The sequence below is a fragment of the Pelmatolapia mariae genome, linkage group LG7, assembly GCF_036321145.2.
Source record: "Pelmatolapia mariae isolate MD_Pm_ZW linkage group LG7, Pm_UMD_F_2, whole genome shotgun sequence".
Lineage (NCBI taxonomy): Eukaryota > Metazoa > Chordata > Actinopteri > Cichliformes > Cichlidae > Pelmatolapia > Pelmatolapia mariae.
The window spans coordinates 33,985,890-34,003,398 of record NC_086233.1 but is presented as its reverse complement, the minus strand read 5'-3'; the positions used below and the strand labels follow the sequence as shown (position 1 = coordinate 34,003,398).

At 39.0% G+C, this 17,509-nt stretch overlaps 1 protein-coding gene across 3 annotated transcripts in view; it reads left to right on the top strand.

The window, feature by feature from the left end:
• Window positions 1-17,509, top strand: part of whrna (whirlin a) — a 202,363-nt gene that overhangs the window by 156,661 nt on the left and 28,193 nt on the right. For all 3 annotated transcript variants that reach the window (XM_063478881.1, XM_063478879.1, XM_063478880.1), the window contains exons 6-7: window positions 13,279-13,491; window positions 17,095-17,316. In XM_063478881.1, coding sequence (XP_063334951.1) covers window positions 13,279-13,491; window positions 17,095-17,316 — 435 coding nt within the window. The remainder of the gene's footprint in view (window positions 1-13,278; window positions 13,492-17,094; window positions 17,317-17,509) is intronic.

The following is a 17,509-nucleotide window of genomic DNA, read 5'->3' as shown; positions in this document are numbered from 1 at the left end:
CAGAATTTTTCCTTTTAAAGAGATATTTATAATCTGGCTGCAAAGGGCATGTTCTCCACAGGAGGACTTTAAAGTGCTATTTTAATGACAGCTTAGTGGGCCACGTATAATTCACACATAGTGCAGTATTAGACACAGCACAGTTTTGGTTCTTGTCTGCAGGGAGTTATTACATTGTCCTAGTGACGGAACCAGTGGAGGGCTTGCTCTGTGTTTGTAGCTTAAATTAGATTTATTAACTGTACAAAAAAGGTGGATGTATCATCTGTGAAATTTAAAGCCAGTGCATAAGTTCCTTAAACCTGCATCATCCAAGCCAACCAACATTATTTATTTATGGAAAGAGCAATTTTGCAACTTAATATTTACCATAGTCATACTTAACTAACAATTACCAGTTTGAAGAAATCTAAATGATACGTATGATAAAAACGATATATATCTTATAAGGAATGCAATACAGCTTAACCAACAAACATCATGCCTTTTTATGTTTATTTTTTATGTTGTTAAAAATATATCTGCAGTCACCTTAAGCAGATGATATGAGAGAATGTGGAAATGTAGAAGTACTTTCCATATCCCAAATGTATACACAGCCAATTATGCGGAAAAAAGCAAAGAGTTCAATAAATCAAAATCTAATGTTGTATAATAGGTAGCGTCAGTCAAGAATAAATGCAGGTTTTCTGTGTATGTCCCTGTGGCAGCAAAGCTTAAACAGATGTTAGAGAAAGTGTTCAGCTGCATGTCCAGTAAGTGGATCTGTTTATTAACCACAGCCACAGTCATTTGGATGACCTCAGTGTCACCTGATGGAGAAATCCAAACAGCAAAAGCAATGATGAAATCCCTCTGCGAGTAATACAGACCTATACCAACAATTATCAGTTCAATATTCAGACCACAAGAACATTTATTCACAGTAACGTGTTTGGGATTGCACCACTTTTCAGTCACACGCGGTCCAGTCCCTTCATATTTCCTCTTGCCGCTCAGATTGTCCGTGTGAATGTGATCTCACTGCCATGCTGCCAACGGTCCATGAAGCACGTCATTCACAGTGCTCCTTCTAGGGTTTAATCAGGTCACCGAGATCTTCCATATTATTGTCCAAACACCTCACATGCCCCATAATGATCATAGAACAGCGCTAAAACCCCATCGTTTCCTCTGTGGCCCCTCTGGCCTCGCTCTGAGGAATAGAAATAATCAGCTGGTGAAGGTTCTCAGGTGGCCAAAGTGCAAAGAAAAACCAATAGACTTGTAAAACTTGACTTTACAAGACCTGCAAAATAAAAAAGTAGCAATTTCACTGTTCCTTGAATCACAAATTTAAAAAAAATCAACTTTAACAGGTGATAGAACTATCAAAACAATAAATAAATAAAAACGACAGTGTGAGCTGCTACAACTCACCACAGTGCCAGGAAGGGAAAACAAAACAGGCATACATTTATTATGAAGACATTTCGTCCTAGTGCATAGAGTGACAGCATAGTGAGCCCTGGGAGTCTCTGGGCTCTTACCGCCTCATAGCAATAAATATGTTTATATACAGCAGCAACCTGATGCTTAGATGGTTGTCTATTCATACATGGCAGTGAGCGCTCTCAGTATCTGGAAACCAACAGTTTATACCGTTCCTTTATAATGTATATACTCCTCATGGTCACTGAAGCGCTTTGATACTAATACTGTCTGATACTGTTATTAAAGTGTCAGCAGTGTGATATCCATGGTCTTGTATCATGCGGTTTGAAACATGCTGTGCATCCATTTGAAAGCCTTGTCGTAGAGCCTGTCCTTGGTAAAATACATGTTGTCATGATGGCCGTGGTTCCTTTTGATCCTCTAGATCAAAGAATTCTGTTCGTGTGCATTTCAATGTGCATACCTTTACACAGCTGTGTGTACCAGTGGATTTTTGTACTGTATATCATTTCCTTGCTTGTTTGAGTTTTGTGTTTGCTTTTCCTCCCCTGCTAGTCCCTATTTTTCACAATCAGCTTCCTAAACTTACAGATTCGTGGATGTTTTATGAAGTTATTTGCACAGTTACACAGGCAGAAGTTCAGAGTGCTCATTCCTTCTTTAACATGGCAAAAAAAAAAATCAAACAAATAAAAAATAAACTTCCAAGTTTATTACCAAAGAGCTTGACTGGTCTACAAATAGTCTCTATAATCCTCGCTGAATGTACCATTTGTCACATAAGATTGTGAGCAAATGAAAACTACTGCATCAAAAACATTGTGGATTTGTCCCCTCTGAAAGCAAGGCTGAATTTCAGCACCCCTAATGTAGATGATTCAGAAAATGTAAGTTTTATAACCACTCTTAGATCGCAACATAGATAAAATGATGAATAACCAATAAAAATCTGTAACTTGCGCCATGTCATCGTGTGGCATGTTATCTGCATTCAATCTAAATTCACCACATCATAGCTTATATGCCTGCCTGCAGCCAGCACGGAGAAATAGTATGAGGACATACATTTTTGCTTAAAGTAAAAAGTGGACTGGTAGTTTTATATAGCACTTTTCTACTCAATTTGAGGCCTCAAAGCATTTTCTTACTACAAGCTTCATTCACACCGACATTCATACTAGAGCTTTTTTTTCTTGCCTAAGCACTTTTAACCTAACGTTCAGCCACTCAAAAACTCCAACAGATGCTTCAGGGACGACTCAGGGTCAGTATCTTGCCCAAGGATACTGTGCAGGTTGGAGGAGCCATGGCTCGAACTACAGACCTTACAATTTGCTCTCTCTCTTGAGCCACAGCCACCCCCAAAATAGAAGCAAAGATCCCAGTAAATGTATTTACATATATATACCTTGTATATGTTGTTTCTTTGAGATGTTCAGTGTTTTGCAGTATTAGAATTATGATGACAGATTATGCATCTTGTTGTGCATAATGTATTCAGTGGCTGTAAATGCTGAATTAGGTATTTTTTTATTCTTGGACTCTATAGCAGCAGCTTTGCATGACTGATGTTTAAAATAATCCTTATTTGGATTCATCCTTATCTAAAACAAGTCATTTCAGCTCTGTTAACTCCTTCCTTCAAAGTCAAAGTTAACTTTATTGTCTTTGGGCCATAAAGCAAGGAATGCATAGGAGACTGAAATTGTTTTTCTCTTAGATATAAAGTAGGAAACAGACTTCACATACATAACACTTCTGGGAGTGAGCATTTATAGTGTATGATTGTGTATATTTAAAGAGGGTTCAGGGCCCTGTACTACGAAGCAATTTAGGCATACCCAGTATCGTGCTGCTATCTGTATTTACTGACCTTAATATTCGCAATCAGGATAAGCTGACCGGTCATAAGCATGGATAAGTGTACTGGCAGCAGAGTAGCTGATTTTGCAAAAAAAGATCAAAACTATAATATGAGTAAAATCTAAAAATGTTAAACACATCATACAGACTGAAAGTAAGAGAGCTGTCACAGATAAATCAGCTGTGTGACTGTGTGTGAGAGAAAAGCGCTCTATAGTAGTTTAGTATTAAAGGTGCTGTATAAATGTGTGAGTGCTTAAAATGTTTTAGTCAGAAAGACTGGAAAAGAGCTGTTAAATTAAAAAAGCTTAGCCTATTTGAAGCAGGCAAAAAAAGCCATCAAAAATGCTTACTGTGTACTGCAAGTTAATGGGCTCATCAGTATCACAATTCTATCATTAAGGCATGAAGAAGCTGATGGATTATAATCGAGGATTTCATTTTATAAATGTTTAAAAGACTGTTTTAGTGTTTAATTCTTTTAGCTGTAGCCCCGGTGGTGGTTAAAGCTATGAGAGTACAACAACGGATTTCAAATGTAGGCTTAGTCTTTGTGCAAATTTGTTCTAAGCTCAGCAAGTACAAATAGATGCTCTGCTTAAGGAGCTTAGAAAACAATACAATTGTTGAAAATCAGTTTTACCAACAGGGCAAAAAAATTAAGCAATATAGGTGCATCCAAGGCTCTACGAGACAAAGACACTAATAACAAAATCTTGAGACCCTCCTACTATCTGCACACAGAAGTATCTTCTAGGAATAGCGATGCTATTTTCCAGAGAATTGATTGGTCAGTAGGATTTCATACCTGTTAACATTTATGTTACCTAGATAAGAAGAAATCCTGCTGCTTAGTACAGGCCTCGGGAGTCTGATTATCTGTGGGAATAAGCTCTTGCATTACATCGTATATTGTGTTTGGTATTTTGGAGTTTTTTGACTTTTTGTTTTGCGTGCCTCTTTGCTGCTTTGTATGGTTTGTGGTCTGTTTTGTTGTTGTGTTTTTTTCCTGTGGATGTCCCCAGCCACACCTGGGGCCCCACTCGCAATGTTCAGGTATCCGCATACTTTCTGGGTTTTCACACAATATATTTTGTTCTGTATCACTTTAAAGTTGCTTTAATATAAAAGCACAGCCTTCCACAGAATCACTAGAAATCCCTGAGCTGGCTGTAAGAACACCAGGTGCTTTCTGTAGGCACACAGGTAGAGAAAATAAAGCAGTGTTAGAAATAAAACCAAATGCATGAGTACAGAATAACCTAAAAACAGCTAATGTACAGTATATCCGAGGAAAAGTGGAGACTCTGTACTCAAATATGCTGCATATGTATGAGAGAGAGTGTATGTCTGTGTGTTTGGTGTTTGTGTGTGTGAGGGAGAGACACACACAAAGACAAAGAGGGGGTGCGTGGGGACGCATTAAGAGGGTAAGATGTATAGCAGCAGGGCTTTAGGGCTCAGCAGAACGGAGGAAGGTGATAATTCACAGCTCTGCAGCTCCTCCACATGAGCTAGGCAGCCACTGTCAGAGTCGACCCCTGCTGCTAACCTCACACTGTGGCAACGCATCCTCGGCATAAATATTAATCTCTCTCAGAGTGATCTGCTGCTGATTTTGCTGCTTAAACAAGCAAAGGGGTTTCTGTTTATCCTATAATTTCCTGTATCCTCCTCTCATCACATCCTTGGGCTGGTGCCTGTAGAGTCAGTTTACCCCAGCGGTCACATCAGCTGTCCTACACGCCCCCTTCCTCACTCCCTTCATCCTGTAATTGCAGCCCAAAGGCCAAACCAGACCGATAAGCAAATTAATTAAGAATAGGTCACACAGCAATCCTCAATCATTAATTCTGCTCTGACCCCATTTGGGCTCTGATCTAAAGCAAGTCAATGTTGTTTGAGAGACAACAAAATGCATTACAGCAAATAAGCAGCGCCAGTCCATGACTGATAGTGTTCCACTGTGTGTTTTTCTATCCAGGTATGCTTTTACTGCATTGGCAGTGTGTTTGGGGTCATTGCCATGCGCAAACATGGAACTGTTGGCAATCAGATGTGCACTATGTGGTATTGGATGGTGCATCAAAATCTGGTGGTACTTTTCAGCCTTCATAATTCCATCAATTTTGACAAGATCCCCAACACCACTGCCTGGAGTGACAAACCATGATCAAGCCTCCAACATGTTTTACAGATGGCTGTAGACACACACTGTTTATCTCTCTCCCAATCCTCTCTGTGCATACTGACGATGGTTTGAACCAAAATTGTAAAATTCGGATTGATCACTCCATCTGACCTGTTGGCGCTGATTCTCAGTCCAGTTCTTGTGTAATTTGGCATACCTCAGACTTTTTTGTTTCTCTTTCACTTCCTGAAGTGTGTTTCTTAACAGCCACACTTCCACTGAGACCTTTTACTGATCACGCTTCAGTGAACAGTAGATGCATTAGCTGAAGGGCCAGATGCATCTCTCAGATCTGGAGCTGGATTATTTTTCTGTTTCTATGACATGACTTTTAGATACTGTTCATCTGCTATAGATAGTTCTTTTGTACTTGTCCAGTTTCCTCAAATAACAGCATAGCCTACATTTTCAGCTAATAGCTGTTTAGAAATCACCTAGCTGGTACAAAAATACCATTTTATGCCTGGCAATCTTTGTTATCTTTGGCATTTTTCATAGGTTTAACTGAAGCAATGGGACCTGCTGTTAACAAAAAAAATCTAATTCAAAATTTTAAAGACTACTTTAAAAATTGCAAGAAAGTCTGATTCCTTAAAAAGCAAAATATACAGAAAAAAGCAGTAGAAATTTGAAAGGCAAATTAGAAATTTGAATGGCATACCTTTGCTCAGTGTGTTCCAAGTACAACAGATCAGATTATAGTGTGGAATGATGACCATCAGTCTGTGTAAAGATAAATAGGTACAGAAACAGTACAAACACAAAGCAGGTAAATCTGAAGCAATGACTGATGGTAAATACACATTGCAGTGGTTCTTACGTAAATGTTACCAATACACACACGTTTAAACTCTGTCAGCTGTAAACTGGAACTATCACAGTGATTGTGCTTGATCGGGCACAGACTTTGAGAGGGTGTGATTTCCAAACCAATGGATCCCGTCTGTCAGCGCTGGTCTCCACTGAAGCTCGCCAATGCATCTCAGTTAGCAATCTAAAGATTGCAGCTGATATATGTCTGAATATATTGACAGCAAGTCTAATGAAATGTAAAATCTCTGATAGGAGATGTGGGTTTGCTTGCACACCATCTGGATAAGCTTTACAACAAGATGTGGTCTGACTTAAATAAAAAGACATTTTTTGCATTTTTTGTGGGATTTGGCAAAATCCGAAGGACTTGTATTCATTTTATTATTTCATTTCAGCTTTTTAGAACATAAGTGCTACACTGTTATAAGGGAAACCTTTTTTTCCTTGAGTGCAACTGTGCAACTTTATGGCACACCCATACAGGTGCCTTGCAAATGTCAAGTTAAGAAAACAGTCCAGTTTTCAGTATCGCTAGGTATTAATTTCCTTTCAATTCTTAACTATCTTACTTACCTATCTATCTGCTTTAACACTAACCTCTACATTAAATCCATTTAAGCAATCAACAAATCAGCAGCCTGTGCATATTTTTAATTAAATAGTTTCACTCAAACTTCAATCAAATAAGATTGCTTGAATATGAATGCAAAATCAAGTCTGCCAATAATAATTTCAGCTGTACAGAAATATATGTTTCTGTCTATGAGTCAGATGTATAATAGATGTGAGCATTTGCAGGCAGCAGGCATGCATTGCGAGGGGAGACAATCAAAAAGGGCCGTGTGTTTTATAACCACATATTGTAAATTAGCCTGTCTTCTAAGAGTGTCAAACACTCCTGATCTGTCGCAGATTGATTTCTTTACTAATTTTTATTTTCCAATACATGGAAGATTTTCCCAAAGACGAAAAGTTAAAGTTTGTCTTGTCCATATTTATTTAGGAACCATTGGGTTGAAAGAAAGCTTTGCAGTAATAAGCGACCACACCTGTCCCATTAATGAAGTTGATTTGCAGTCCACAGGTGAAATAAGAGGACGGTCGATTTCACATCTTAGATGTGTGCAGAATAAAAACAGCTCACGAGATCTGAGTCCACCAATTAAACCCGCTTGTTTATGGCTTCTTCTGTCGGTGATGGAGCATTATAAGTATGATGTTCGAAAGGATATTTAAACACAATCACCCTGCGAATGTAGGTCCGTAATGCCTCTTTAAAGTTAACATATTCAAGCTCTGACAGATGGAAGCTAATGATGGAGTTGAAAAGCTGTTGTATTCTGTTTTTCTGAGGTTCTAATATTTCAACACACCAGAAGAGACCTTGTCAGGTTTTAATACCAAGCTCTGCCCTCCAAGGTCAGGCCCGATCTGTACCATCATTATTTGCAGTCAACTGTTACAGCTACAGCATGGTAATCTTCCCTCTAGCCTTCCTCCAGTTGTTTTCCTCGACTTGTTATAAAGGTGCATGAACCTGTGTGAGGAAAAATGGTACTGAACTGTCCACAAACAGAGTTCAGGAATGTGAGAAAGTGTGGAAATCTGCACTTTTAGTGAGAATTGAACTTGTTTTCATGATAAAAAGAGCTGTAAATATGCAGCCTGTGATTGTTCTTGTCAGCTTTATACTGTTCTCAAAAGTCAAGAAGAAAAACATGAATTAATTTCATTGGTCACTAATATATAACTTTGTTTTCACTGAATCTGCATCCTCATTAAAGTTAGAACTCAAGACAGTGTGGCTGGACAAATTCATTGTCAAGTTAATATCACAGGGTTAATCTCAGTCACAGCTGTCATATTTAAACAAGTAGTTTTATTTTGACACCACAAGATCCACATTCTTGGTTTTAGTTATGTCCAGGTCTACAGGATTTTTTTTGTTTGCTTGTTTGTTTGTTTTCTGACACACGATCAGCCTGTGAGGGGTGGCTACATGCTACTGCTCCACATAAGTCTTACCTTATTTGACAGAAATCTACACATTCTTGTTGTTTCTGACCATTTGGTGCTTGAGTAAGTGAAAGCTGCTGTAACAAAATTAACTAAAAACACAATCATATTACAATGCTGTTGATTTTCTTTGATTACTTAATCTCTTTGTTGGGGTCGGGAGTGTCGCACTGCTATACAGAACAAGCCCTCATTTATTATAATATCTGGTCATGTAATAACAGATGTTTACAGATTTCAATCCATTTCTAACTATTTCCCACCATACTTACTGTGGTCTGAATCATTTAATGAGTGTGTAAAATGTAGAGCTTTTTCCAGTGATTTGGTTTCTTGTAACACAAAGAAATCTCCCAAATGAGCAAAAATGTGTCACTACAAACCACATGAGAACAATCAGTCCACTTATTGAGAGCTACAATAATAAATACATGGAGAAGGTGCTGTGTTTTTGACTGAAGAATTTACATTGATTTTATGGCTACCATCTACAGCAGTCAGAATGTCTGTCGCGCTCTTCCGCATCCTAGAATGAAAACATATACATGGCTATGTTTAACTCAGACCCAGACAAGGTTAGAGCCCATTCTCACCATATGAGAACCACTCTGGAATTCTTTTGAAACTGGACTGAGACCACCTCTGTCATGGTGTGCTGTGTGGCAGGATGTTGGACCCAAAACGCAGGACCCATAAATGGAGGAGTAAACTCAAAACTCAGCTTAAATGCTGGAAAACTTCACATCCAAACACAAAGCAAAACTAGAAACTAAACCAGGAATTGAAAACTAGGAATTGACTTGAAACACAGAGGGAAGAAACACATAGTATAGTGAGAGTATGATGCAACAACAGACAGAGGAAAACACAGGGCTTAAATATACAAGGGAGTAATGAGGGAATGGGAAACAGGAGGGAAACACAGCTGGGATTAATTAGACAAGGGGAAGCAAAACTAGACACACTGACATACCACACTATCAAAGTAAAACAGGAAATATGACACATACGCAAAGACACAGACTCAGAGACACGGGCTTCACACTGAGACATGACTGAGTCGGAGTCAGAGGGAACTTTGGCTGTATCCCAATTCAGGGTCTGCAGCCTTAAAGTACGCAGCCTTAACGGTCCACAAGGGCCGCGTACTCAAAGACCGCTAAGGCCGGAAGTGTGAGGCTTGTGAAATGGGACGGTCTAGCCTCCGTCGCGCTGCCCAGGTTGCCTAGCAACCATGATACTAACAGCTGGAAACGTTTCATACAGCATTGTTTGACAGAAATGAAGGAGAACATATTTTGTTCATTTGTTTGTTTGTTTCTACATGAGCTTTGATTTGGTAAGTATCTGAGGCTGAGACCACGGGACTGTGAAATCATGATTATTGGGCTTCATTTCTGTACTGAACAGTCATTTTAAGATTAGCTAGTAAATAGCAATTACCTAATGTTGTTCATGAGACTAAAGTCATCTCGCTTTGGTAATGTAAATATAATATGGCCAATATTAAAGTTATTATTTCAATCAGTATTAGTTATTACAGCAGTGAATGAACTCTGTTTCAAATACTGAGCTTCAAGCTGCATTTATTTATATTTCCTGTCACCTTAAATCTTCACTCAAAGACAGGTTCCTTTGACACTGTATATATAAATGTATTATATATAACAGACAAATACTGTTCTTTCAATATGTTGGCATTACTAAATTTCTCTCAGTGCTTACTTTAAATATCCATGAAATTATCACATTCTCTGTAAGATTAAGGTCAACCATTGAACGGCGTATATTTTAAAGTAAAGGCTTTAAAATCAAGTTAGTACAAACGTCACTAATGTCACATAACTTTGCCGACATGTAGCCAACAGTAATGTTTTAATGTTCTTCGTTGTTAAACATTTGCACATAAATAAGTGACATAATATTCAGTACTTACTTTTAAAAGTTTACTCTTCGGGCGCCCCTCTTCCACCGTTTTTTTTTTTTTCCGGCAAAAGTATCCACACCACCGCCGCGCTATGCAATCTGGGATATGTTGGGCCACAAAGTCTACACCGCCACATCCTTAAAATTCAGGGAAATGAAGGACGCATTTGAAGGCCGCATTTCGAGCAGCCTTTGAATTGGGACAGCCTTCGTCGCGTCACTGTGACGTAATCAGCCTTAAAATGCGGCCTTTAAGGCTGCAGACCCTGAATTGGGATACAGCCATAGAGACAAGGGTGACTAGACATGAGGCGTGGGAGCAGGACAGGTACAGAGAAAACATGGGGACAGAGACTAAACACAGGCTAAGAAGAATACACAGGAAGGAAGAACTAAGATCACTGAGCATAAATGAAAGATAACCAAAACCAGGAATAACAATCATCAAAGAATATCACCCAGTAACTGAAACACAAATGTGACAACCTCCTCCACAGGGTTTTAGTCTCAGTGTAGCTGTTTTGGCCCATTTAGATTTTTTTTCTAAACTAGTCATAACCATAGCCACTCCCACTTTTAACCACATACACAGTCTGAGTGATAATTTAAAGATATGAAAAATATGTATCTGGCCTGTATATAAAAAATAGGTATGATTTCCAGAAAATGAATTAACTCATTCTTTTTGATAGCCTCCTCTGATTGCAAAAAGAAATCGAGTTGTAGAGAAATTGTGGGGCTAATGATCTTAATCGCTAGTGCCTCATCTTATTTACATGATGCTCATAAATAAAGATCAGTTTTAGAGTAAAACAGAAGAGCAAAACAAGATATTCTTCAGGGCGGAACCACCTTTTGATTGGCAAGTCGCTGAAACATGAGGGTCCCTTGGTTTCTCAGATTCATCCTTTCCACATCACATTTGATTTCAAAAGACTAAGCTAGCAACAGTTAAATTCCTTGAAACAGGATTTCATTAACCAGTGACTCGTGTCATGATGACTACCTTCATCTCTGATATACAGTCTGTGTAGTTTTCAGCAATTATGCCTGGCGATGAACCTAACACTTAGCTTATAAATCAGTAGTGTATTTCGCACATTCTTTGGGATTTTTAGTTGTTATTTTAATGCTTAAAGTATTATTTTTAGTTATGTTCTTCTATCAGATAATAAATATACGCCGATACCAGTATGTCTGTGACTGGTCAGTTTAAGCCAATGGATGTATTGGTTCAGCTCTAGAAAACAGCATATAACCACTTTTAAAGAAAACTGTAAGAATAATTTTTAATAGCTGTGATTGTTCTACTGCTTAATTCCCCACCCAGAATTCAGACTGGTACAGAATGGAGTGTGACAACCATGTGGAGCTATCATACACATTTTCCTCATTGTTTTCAGCATCTACCTGTCTACTAGATGTAGTGGAATAATACTCTGCTGTACACTACATTATTGTGACCCTGGCACGAGCAGAGACTGACTCAACGAGACGCATCTTCTCATATCTTTTGCCTCTCAAGTTTTCCTCCTTATTTTAAAACAGAGTCAAGCTCTGGCAAAGATAAGGGTTGTGACATTTAAATGGGCAAGTTTTTGAACTGACTTTATCTGATTTGCTCTTTATCGACTGGATGTCGGCTGTGGTCCTAGCCGTTGTTGTCTGTCACTCTGATAAAATTGCCAATCCGTTTATCTGGCATTTAACAAACCCTGCCAATGAATGACCTCAGAGATGGACCAGGTCCAGTGAACAGGCTGGCCTTTTCCGGATATCCATTAACTGTAAAACCACAGCTTTACAGTAAAAGCGGCCTCTCTCCATCCTCGCATTTTCCCGCAGAAGTTATTAGCACGAGTCTGCAGGTGTTCCACTCCAGCAGACTGATGACCGATTTCATTAGTTCCCTCAAGTGCCAATCTGCCCTCTAATATGACAGCAAGAGACAGACTAACATGCCTTCTGTGGCCTCTTCAGTTCAATCCACTGTGCCCTTGAGGTAAATAACTGGGACATAGACGCTTTAGAGAAATTCTCGCGGTAAGCATTGCAGCGATTAAGATTCGGGTGTGGTAGTGCCACAGTTCACCTTGGGCATTAAACAGTTGTTGGCTCTGCTGAGATTGGGACACTGCAACAGCTACAGCCTATGATACACACGGTCAAGTGCTAAAAAGAGTTGAGGATGAGGTGAAGGCAGAGAATAGGAAGGGAGGAGGGGAAGGCGGCGCCAAGCCTGTTTCTTTCTCCTGGTTCTGTCTGTACAAACACAGGCAGACACAGACCCTGAAGCTGTGACTTTGAAGTTGTGTCTTTGATTAAGGAGTTAATTAAAGAAAAGCTGCGTGCAGGCTAGCAGATAACTGAGAAAAGAAAGGGAAGAGACAGTGAGAGAAAAGGAGCAGAAGAAGTGATATTGGCATTTATAAGTTGCCAAAGTGCCAGAGAGTTTTTATGATTGACAGAAAAACCAGCTGGCACTACAGAGATGGATATAAAGGCTGTAAATGCCACCCACATGTGTGAACAGCACAGTATCTGTCCTCCTGCAAGCTGTGGTGCTGGCACCACAAAGCGCTAATGATAATAGATGGTAGTAGGACAGCTGGAAAAGGGAAGTAGAATGATAATTTATATGCGGGATTAAGAGCATGATGGATAGTTTGGTGTGTATGGGAGTGACTTCTTTTGTCTGCCTTGATCCGTTTCCTGCCACTCGAACACGCCTCCTACTTCTGTAACATCTACTTCTTTCTGGTTTTCTTTCTTCATCTCATCCCATGTTCTCCTCCTCCTCCTCCATCGGGCATGACCTCGTCTTTCACTAAAACATCTCTTAATTGTATTTAACTGCCTCCACCACCACTCCTCTCCCTGACCTGTTCTTCACCTCTTCAATTCAGCTTGCTTCTTCACTCCATCACCCAAATAAATAAACAAGACATCGAAATCAATTTTAAAAATAAAATAATACAAGTCCTGATTGCCTTTGTCAATCATTTGTCTCTTTTCTTTTCTTTTCTTTCATCTAGTCTGGGTTTTATAAGGGTGTGGCAGGCTCACAGGTAACCCTGTCCAGTCTAGTGAATCAATCCCGTGCCATGCTGGAGGAGCAGGCACGCCACCTGCTGACAGAGGCGGAGCGACAGACCATGGTCTACTACGTGGAGGAGTACCGGGACGGACACATAGGAGTGGAGCAGCTGGTCATGGCGTTGTTTGAGCTGCTGAACACGCACGCAAAGGTAATCTATGAGGAGGCTTGTGTCAGTCTGACAAAGTAAAGAGAAAGATCAAAAGAGAATACATTTTCTGCCTGTGTTCTCCTGTAAAGTCTCTGTGTGGGATTGAAGTTTTCTTAGCTCTTCTGAGATTTATGCTTGTTTTATTTTTCCTTCCTCCCCAGCTCTTAAAAGTGTCGTGATTTTCTCATAGTCTGCAGAAGTTCACCTTATAAAAAAAACACGATAAATCAAAGACATTTTATTTCCAATTTCTTAAGTACACTGTAGTATCATGGGCCGACAGAAAGCCTGTGCAAATGGCATTAATGTATTTAGAGATACTGTACCAGCAAGTACACCAAAAAAGCAATTTCATTTAAAAAATAATTTAGAAAACTAGATTTTATTCAGCTTCAATGAGCCAAAGTGACCACAAAATAAAGCTAATGTATAAATAAAGAAGCTCCATCTTAGTGCACTTAGTTTTCTCAGTATAATGTGTAAAATGTACCAAAAACCCCCACAAATGAAAAAACAAAAAAAACAATTTAGAATAATTTTAAAAAACAGCCTGTGTTGGTTGTTTTTCACAGGGAAACCTAACACTGAAAAATCCCTCATTTCATTTTCACGCAGGAAATGTTTTAACATAATTCTCTGTATCTGACACAGTTTTTCACATGAAGCCCAAATACCTCATGCACTACGTACTTTTCATTTAACTGGAGAATGTACCCAGGACTAGGCTGGATAGTGCTCCAGCTTCACCATGGTTACTGCAGCTGATCTGATGCCACTGTAGACAGTCTGTGTTGTCGACTGACTGCACATATGGAGTGACTCATTCCCAGCTCTTTTGTCCACTCTGCTATCCTTAGGCATTGGATCTATTTTTATAGGAGCAGCTGATGCAGCTCACTTAAGAGCGTAGATTAATGCCATTCATTATTAGCAATTAACCTAAAACTCAGTGGCGCATTTTATTTGTTTCTGACATTGTTTAAACAAACCAAATTATGTTTGTGGTTAGAGAGAAAGAAGCAGGAGATAAAGGGAGGGAATAAGGGAAGGAGACCACCTGTCTGATTGTGTTTGGCCTTTCTCTGCTCTCTGCAATGACTTACTGCACCTTAACAAAGTCATATTCACAACACAGTTGTTCTCATTTACATATTTGCCAGTTCAGACAGTAAAATGGGAATGCAATTTGCTCATAAATACTCTGTTGACCAGCAGTCATTACCAATCTGCTCAGCTGCAAATTTAATTATTTTATATTCATTGCATAACCAGGAAAAAAGTAAACACAATTACAGGTTAATGACAGGAGCGTTGCTGCTAGATCAGCTAAAGTAGAAAGAAAATATGGTCTGCTGTTATATGGTTGCATCTGTAGAGTTATGATGATACACGGTTTAATTGTATTTTGGTCCTCTACATCAAAATAATGTATTATTCAAATAGTTCAGTCTAGGGCTAGTTACAATATCAGATTTTTACTACACAGTTATACAACGAGTGTGTTATCAAGGATAACGTACTTGTTACTGTCTAGGAGCAAAATATCAGGAAAACTCTTTGGGTTTGTTTATTGTGTGTTCTGTCCCTTTTCTGTGTAACTGTATAACTATAACCACAGAAAAAGAACCGCTGTGGCATGACTTACAATATTATCATGTATAATTTATATGTATTGTACAGTTCTGTGCAAAAAGTCTTGAGCTGTCCCTTGCTTTTTATATTTTGCTTTCAAGAAATCAAATTTTCCTTGTAATTTTTAAAGTGGTCTTTCAGTGTAAACTGCTTTTTCACTCATTGTCAGTCCCATCTTTCTACCTGAGCCTTTTATTTGTGGGGGTTTTTTTTGTTTGTTTGTTTGTTGTTAGTTAAGCCACTTACACTGGCCTGTTCACAGATGAAAATGCACCTAAGTAAAGAGATTAATCAGTGTTTTGTCTTCAAATAACAGACAATTACCAAAGAACCAATTTTAAATTGTATCTTTCAATTTTTACTATCAGCCTGTCACAAAAATCTAATAATTTGAGAGTGACCTCATCAAGAAGCCATTCTTAAGGAAGGGAAACAGGAGGAAAATGTGAGGTGTGTCAAATTACAAAAAACTGGACTAAAAATTAGCAGCAGCAGGAATAATGGATCCAAATTTGAAATATTTGGCTCAAATTGTCATCAATAAGTACATAAGAGGTCAGGAGAGAGGTGCAACAGTGAGTGTCTGCTGACGAGAGGCCTGGAGAACTATTCCTGAAAACTACTAAAAGAATTTTCAAGAAAGCTTGCCTAAGAGATTCAGAATAAAGTTGGTCATATTAAATATTGACTTTCAGCCTCATTAGATTTGTATGAACTCTGATTTCCATATTCTTGCGTATTTAAATAAATTGGTGGACTTATTTCCTATTTTCTCATAAATTATAAATAAAAGACTTTTGCATGGTGCTGTAAGCACAAAGCCAGTGTTTCATTTTTAAATACTACAGTTATTGTGAGGACTGGGTTCACTCACTACTCCCTGAGAGTGGCATTTAATGGGGAATTGGTTGAGAAATATCAGTACATCAAAACCTACAGATTCATGCTCATTCTATCCATGCTTTCATTTTATCTCACCAGAACTATTGTAACTCAGTCTTCACCTGCTTCAGTAAAGTCTCCCTGGATCAAACGCAGCTGCAAAGCTCCTTACCAGATCCTCGAAGCACTCTCACATCACACCTGTGCCAGTCTCACTGTACTTGCTCCCATTATTCAGAATTCTTTCAAGCTTCTGGAGTTCACCTTTAAGTCTCTGAATGGTGAAGCACATTAGCAAACTTTTGCACCCATATATGACTCTCAAGCGGGACTCTCAAGTCATCTAATGAGGGCTCTCTATCCACCCCTAAATCTGGACTTAAGTGTCATGGCCCCCACTCTTTGGAACACTCTGCCCTCCAATCTACAATCTGTAAGATCAGTGGACTTGTTCTGGATTTGGATATTATTTTTTCTTTTGGTTTTTTATCTTTATTTTTATCTCTGAAATCCTGGTGGTTTTGTTATTTTGGTAGGGGGATTTTGTTGGGTTTTTGGGGGGGAGGGGTGTTTGTTTTGTGGTTGGTTGGTTTGTTGGTTGGTTTTAAGTAACTTATGATTTGTATCTTAAAGAGCCCTAAATAAATAAATTCACTTACTTGAACTTGTAAACAAGTCCACTACCCCAGTAATATTTGGTTAATTGTTCCTCAGCAAGTTGCATCCAACAGCATGTTTAACAGTATAGGTTTAAAAGCCTCACCTTTTCTTCTCTAAACATACTTCTTATCACTGTGGCCAAAAACCTCAACCTTTGTCTTACCTGACTACAATTTTTTTCCAAAAAGGGACTTGGCTTTGATTGTGGAGCAGGGGCTTCATTCTCAGTTGACCCCTTGTTCGTCCGTGGTGATGTAAAACTAACTTCACTGTGAACAGTGACACTGTTGTTCTAACAGTTTCCAGGTGATAGCATTACCATTAGAAAAAAAAAGGGATTTACTCCTAATTAAAGATCAGTCGCCCAACAGAGTCTGTTAAATCACGCTGTCTTCTTGTTTCTCCTTCTCTATACTTTCCTCCCCTCAGTTCTCCTTGCTGTCTGAAGTACGAGGCCTGGTTGCGCCACAGGACCTGGAGCGTTTTGATGGGCTGGTCCTTCGACGGGAAATTCAGGCCCTTAAAGCTCGACAGGGGGCAGCTGGCGCCTCAGCCCTGCAGCCAGACTCCCTGTCCATGGTGTCATATCCAGACACTCTGACATCATCTTCAGCCAGCTTCATGACCAACACCACCCTCAGCTCTGCACGGGTAAGTAGTGCTTACTAGTGGAATGATTATGTAATTCTACTTAATTAGTGGGTACTCTTAATTAAGATGAAAGTTTACAATAGAAAACAACATTAAAACATTTAAATTAATGTATTTCCTTAAAAAATACTTACAGTAATTTTGAACCTGCTGCTATTACTATTTATTTCTGACACTTTGAGGGCAAATCAGC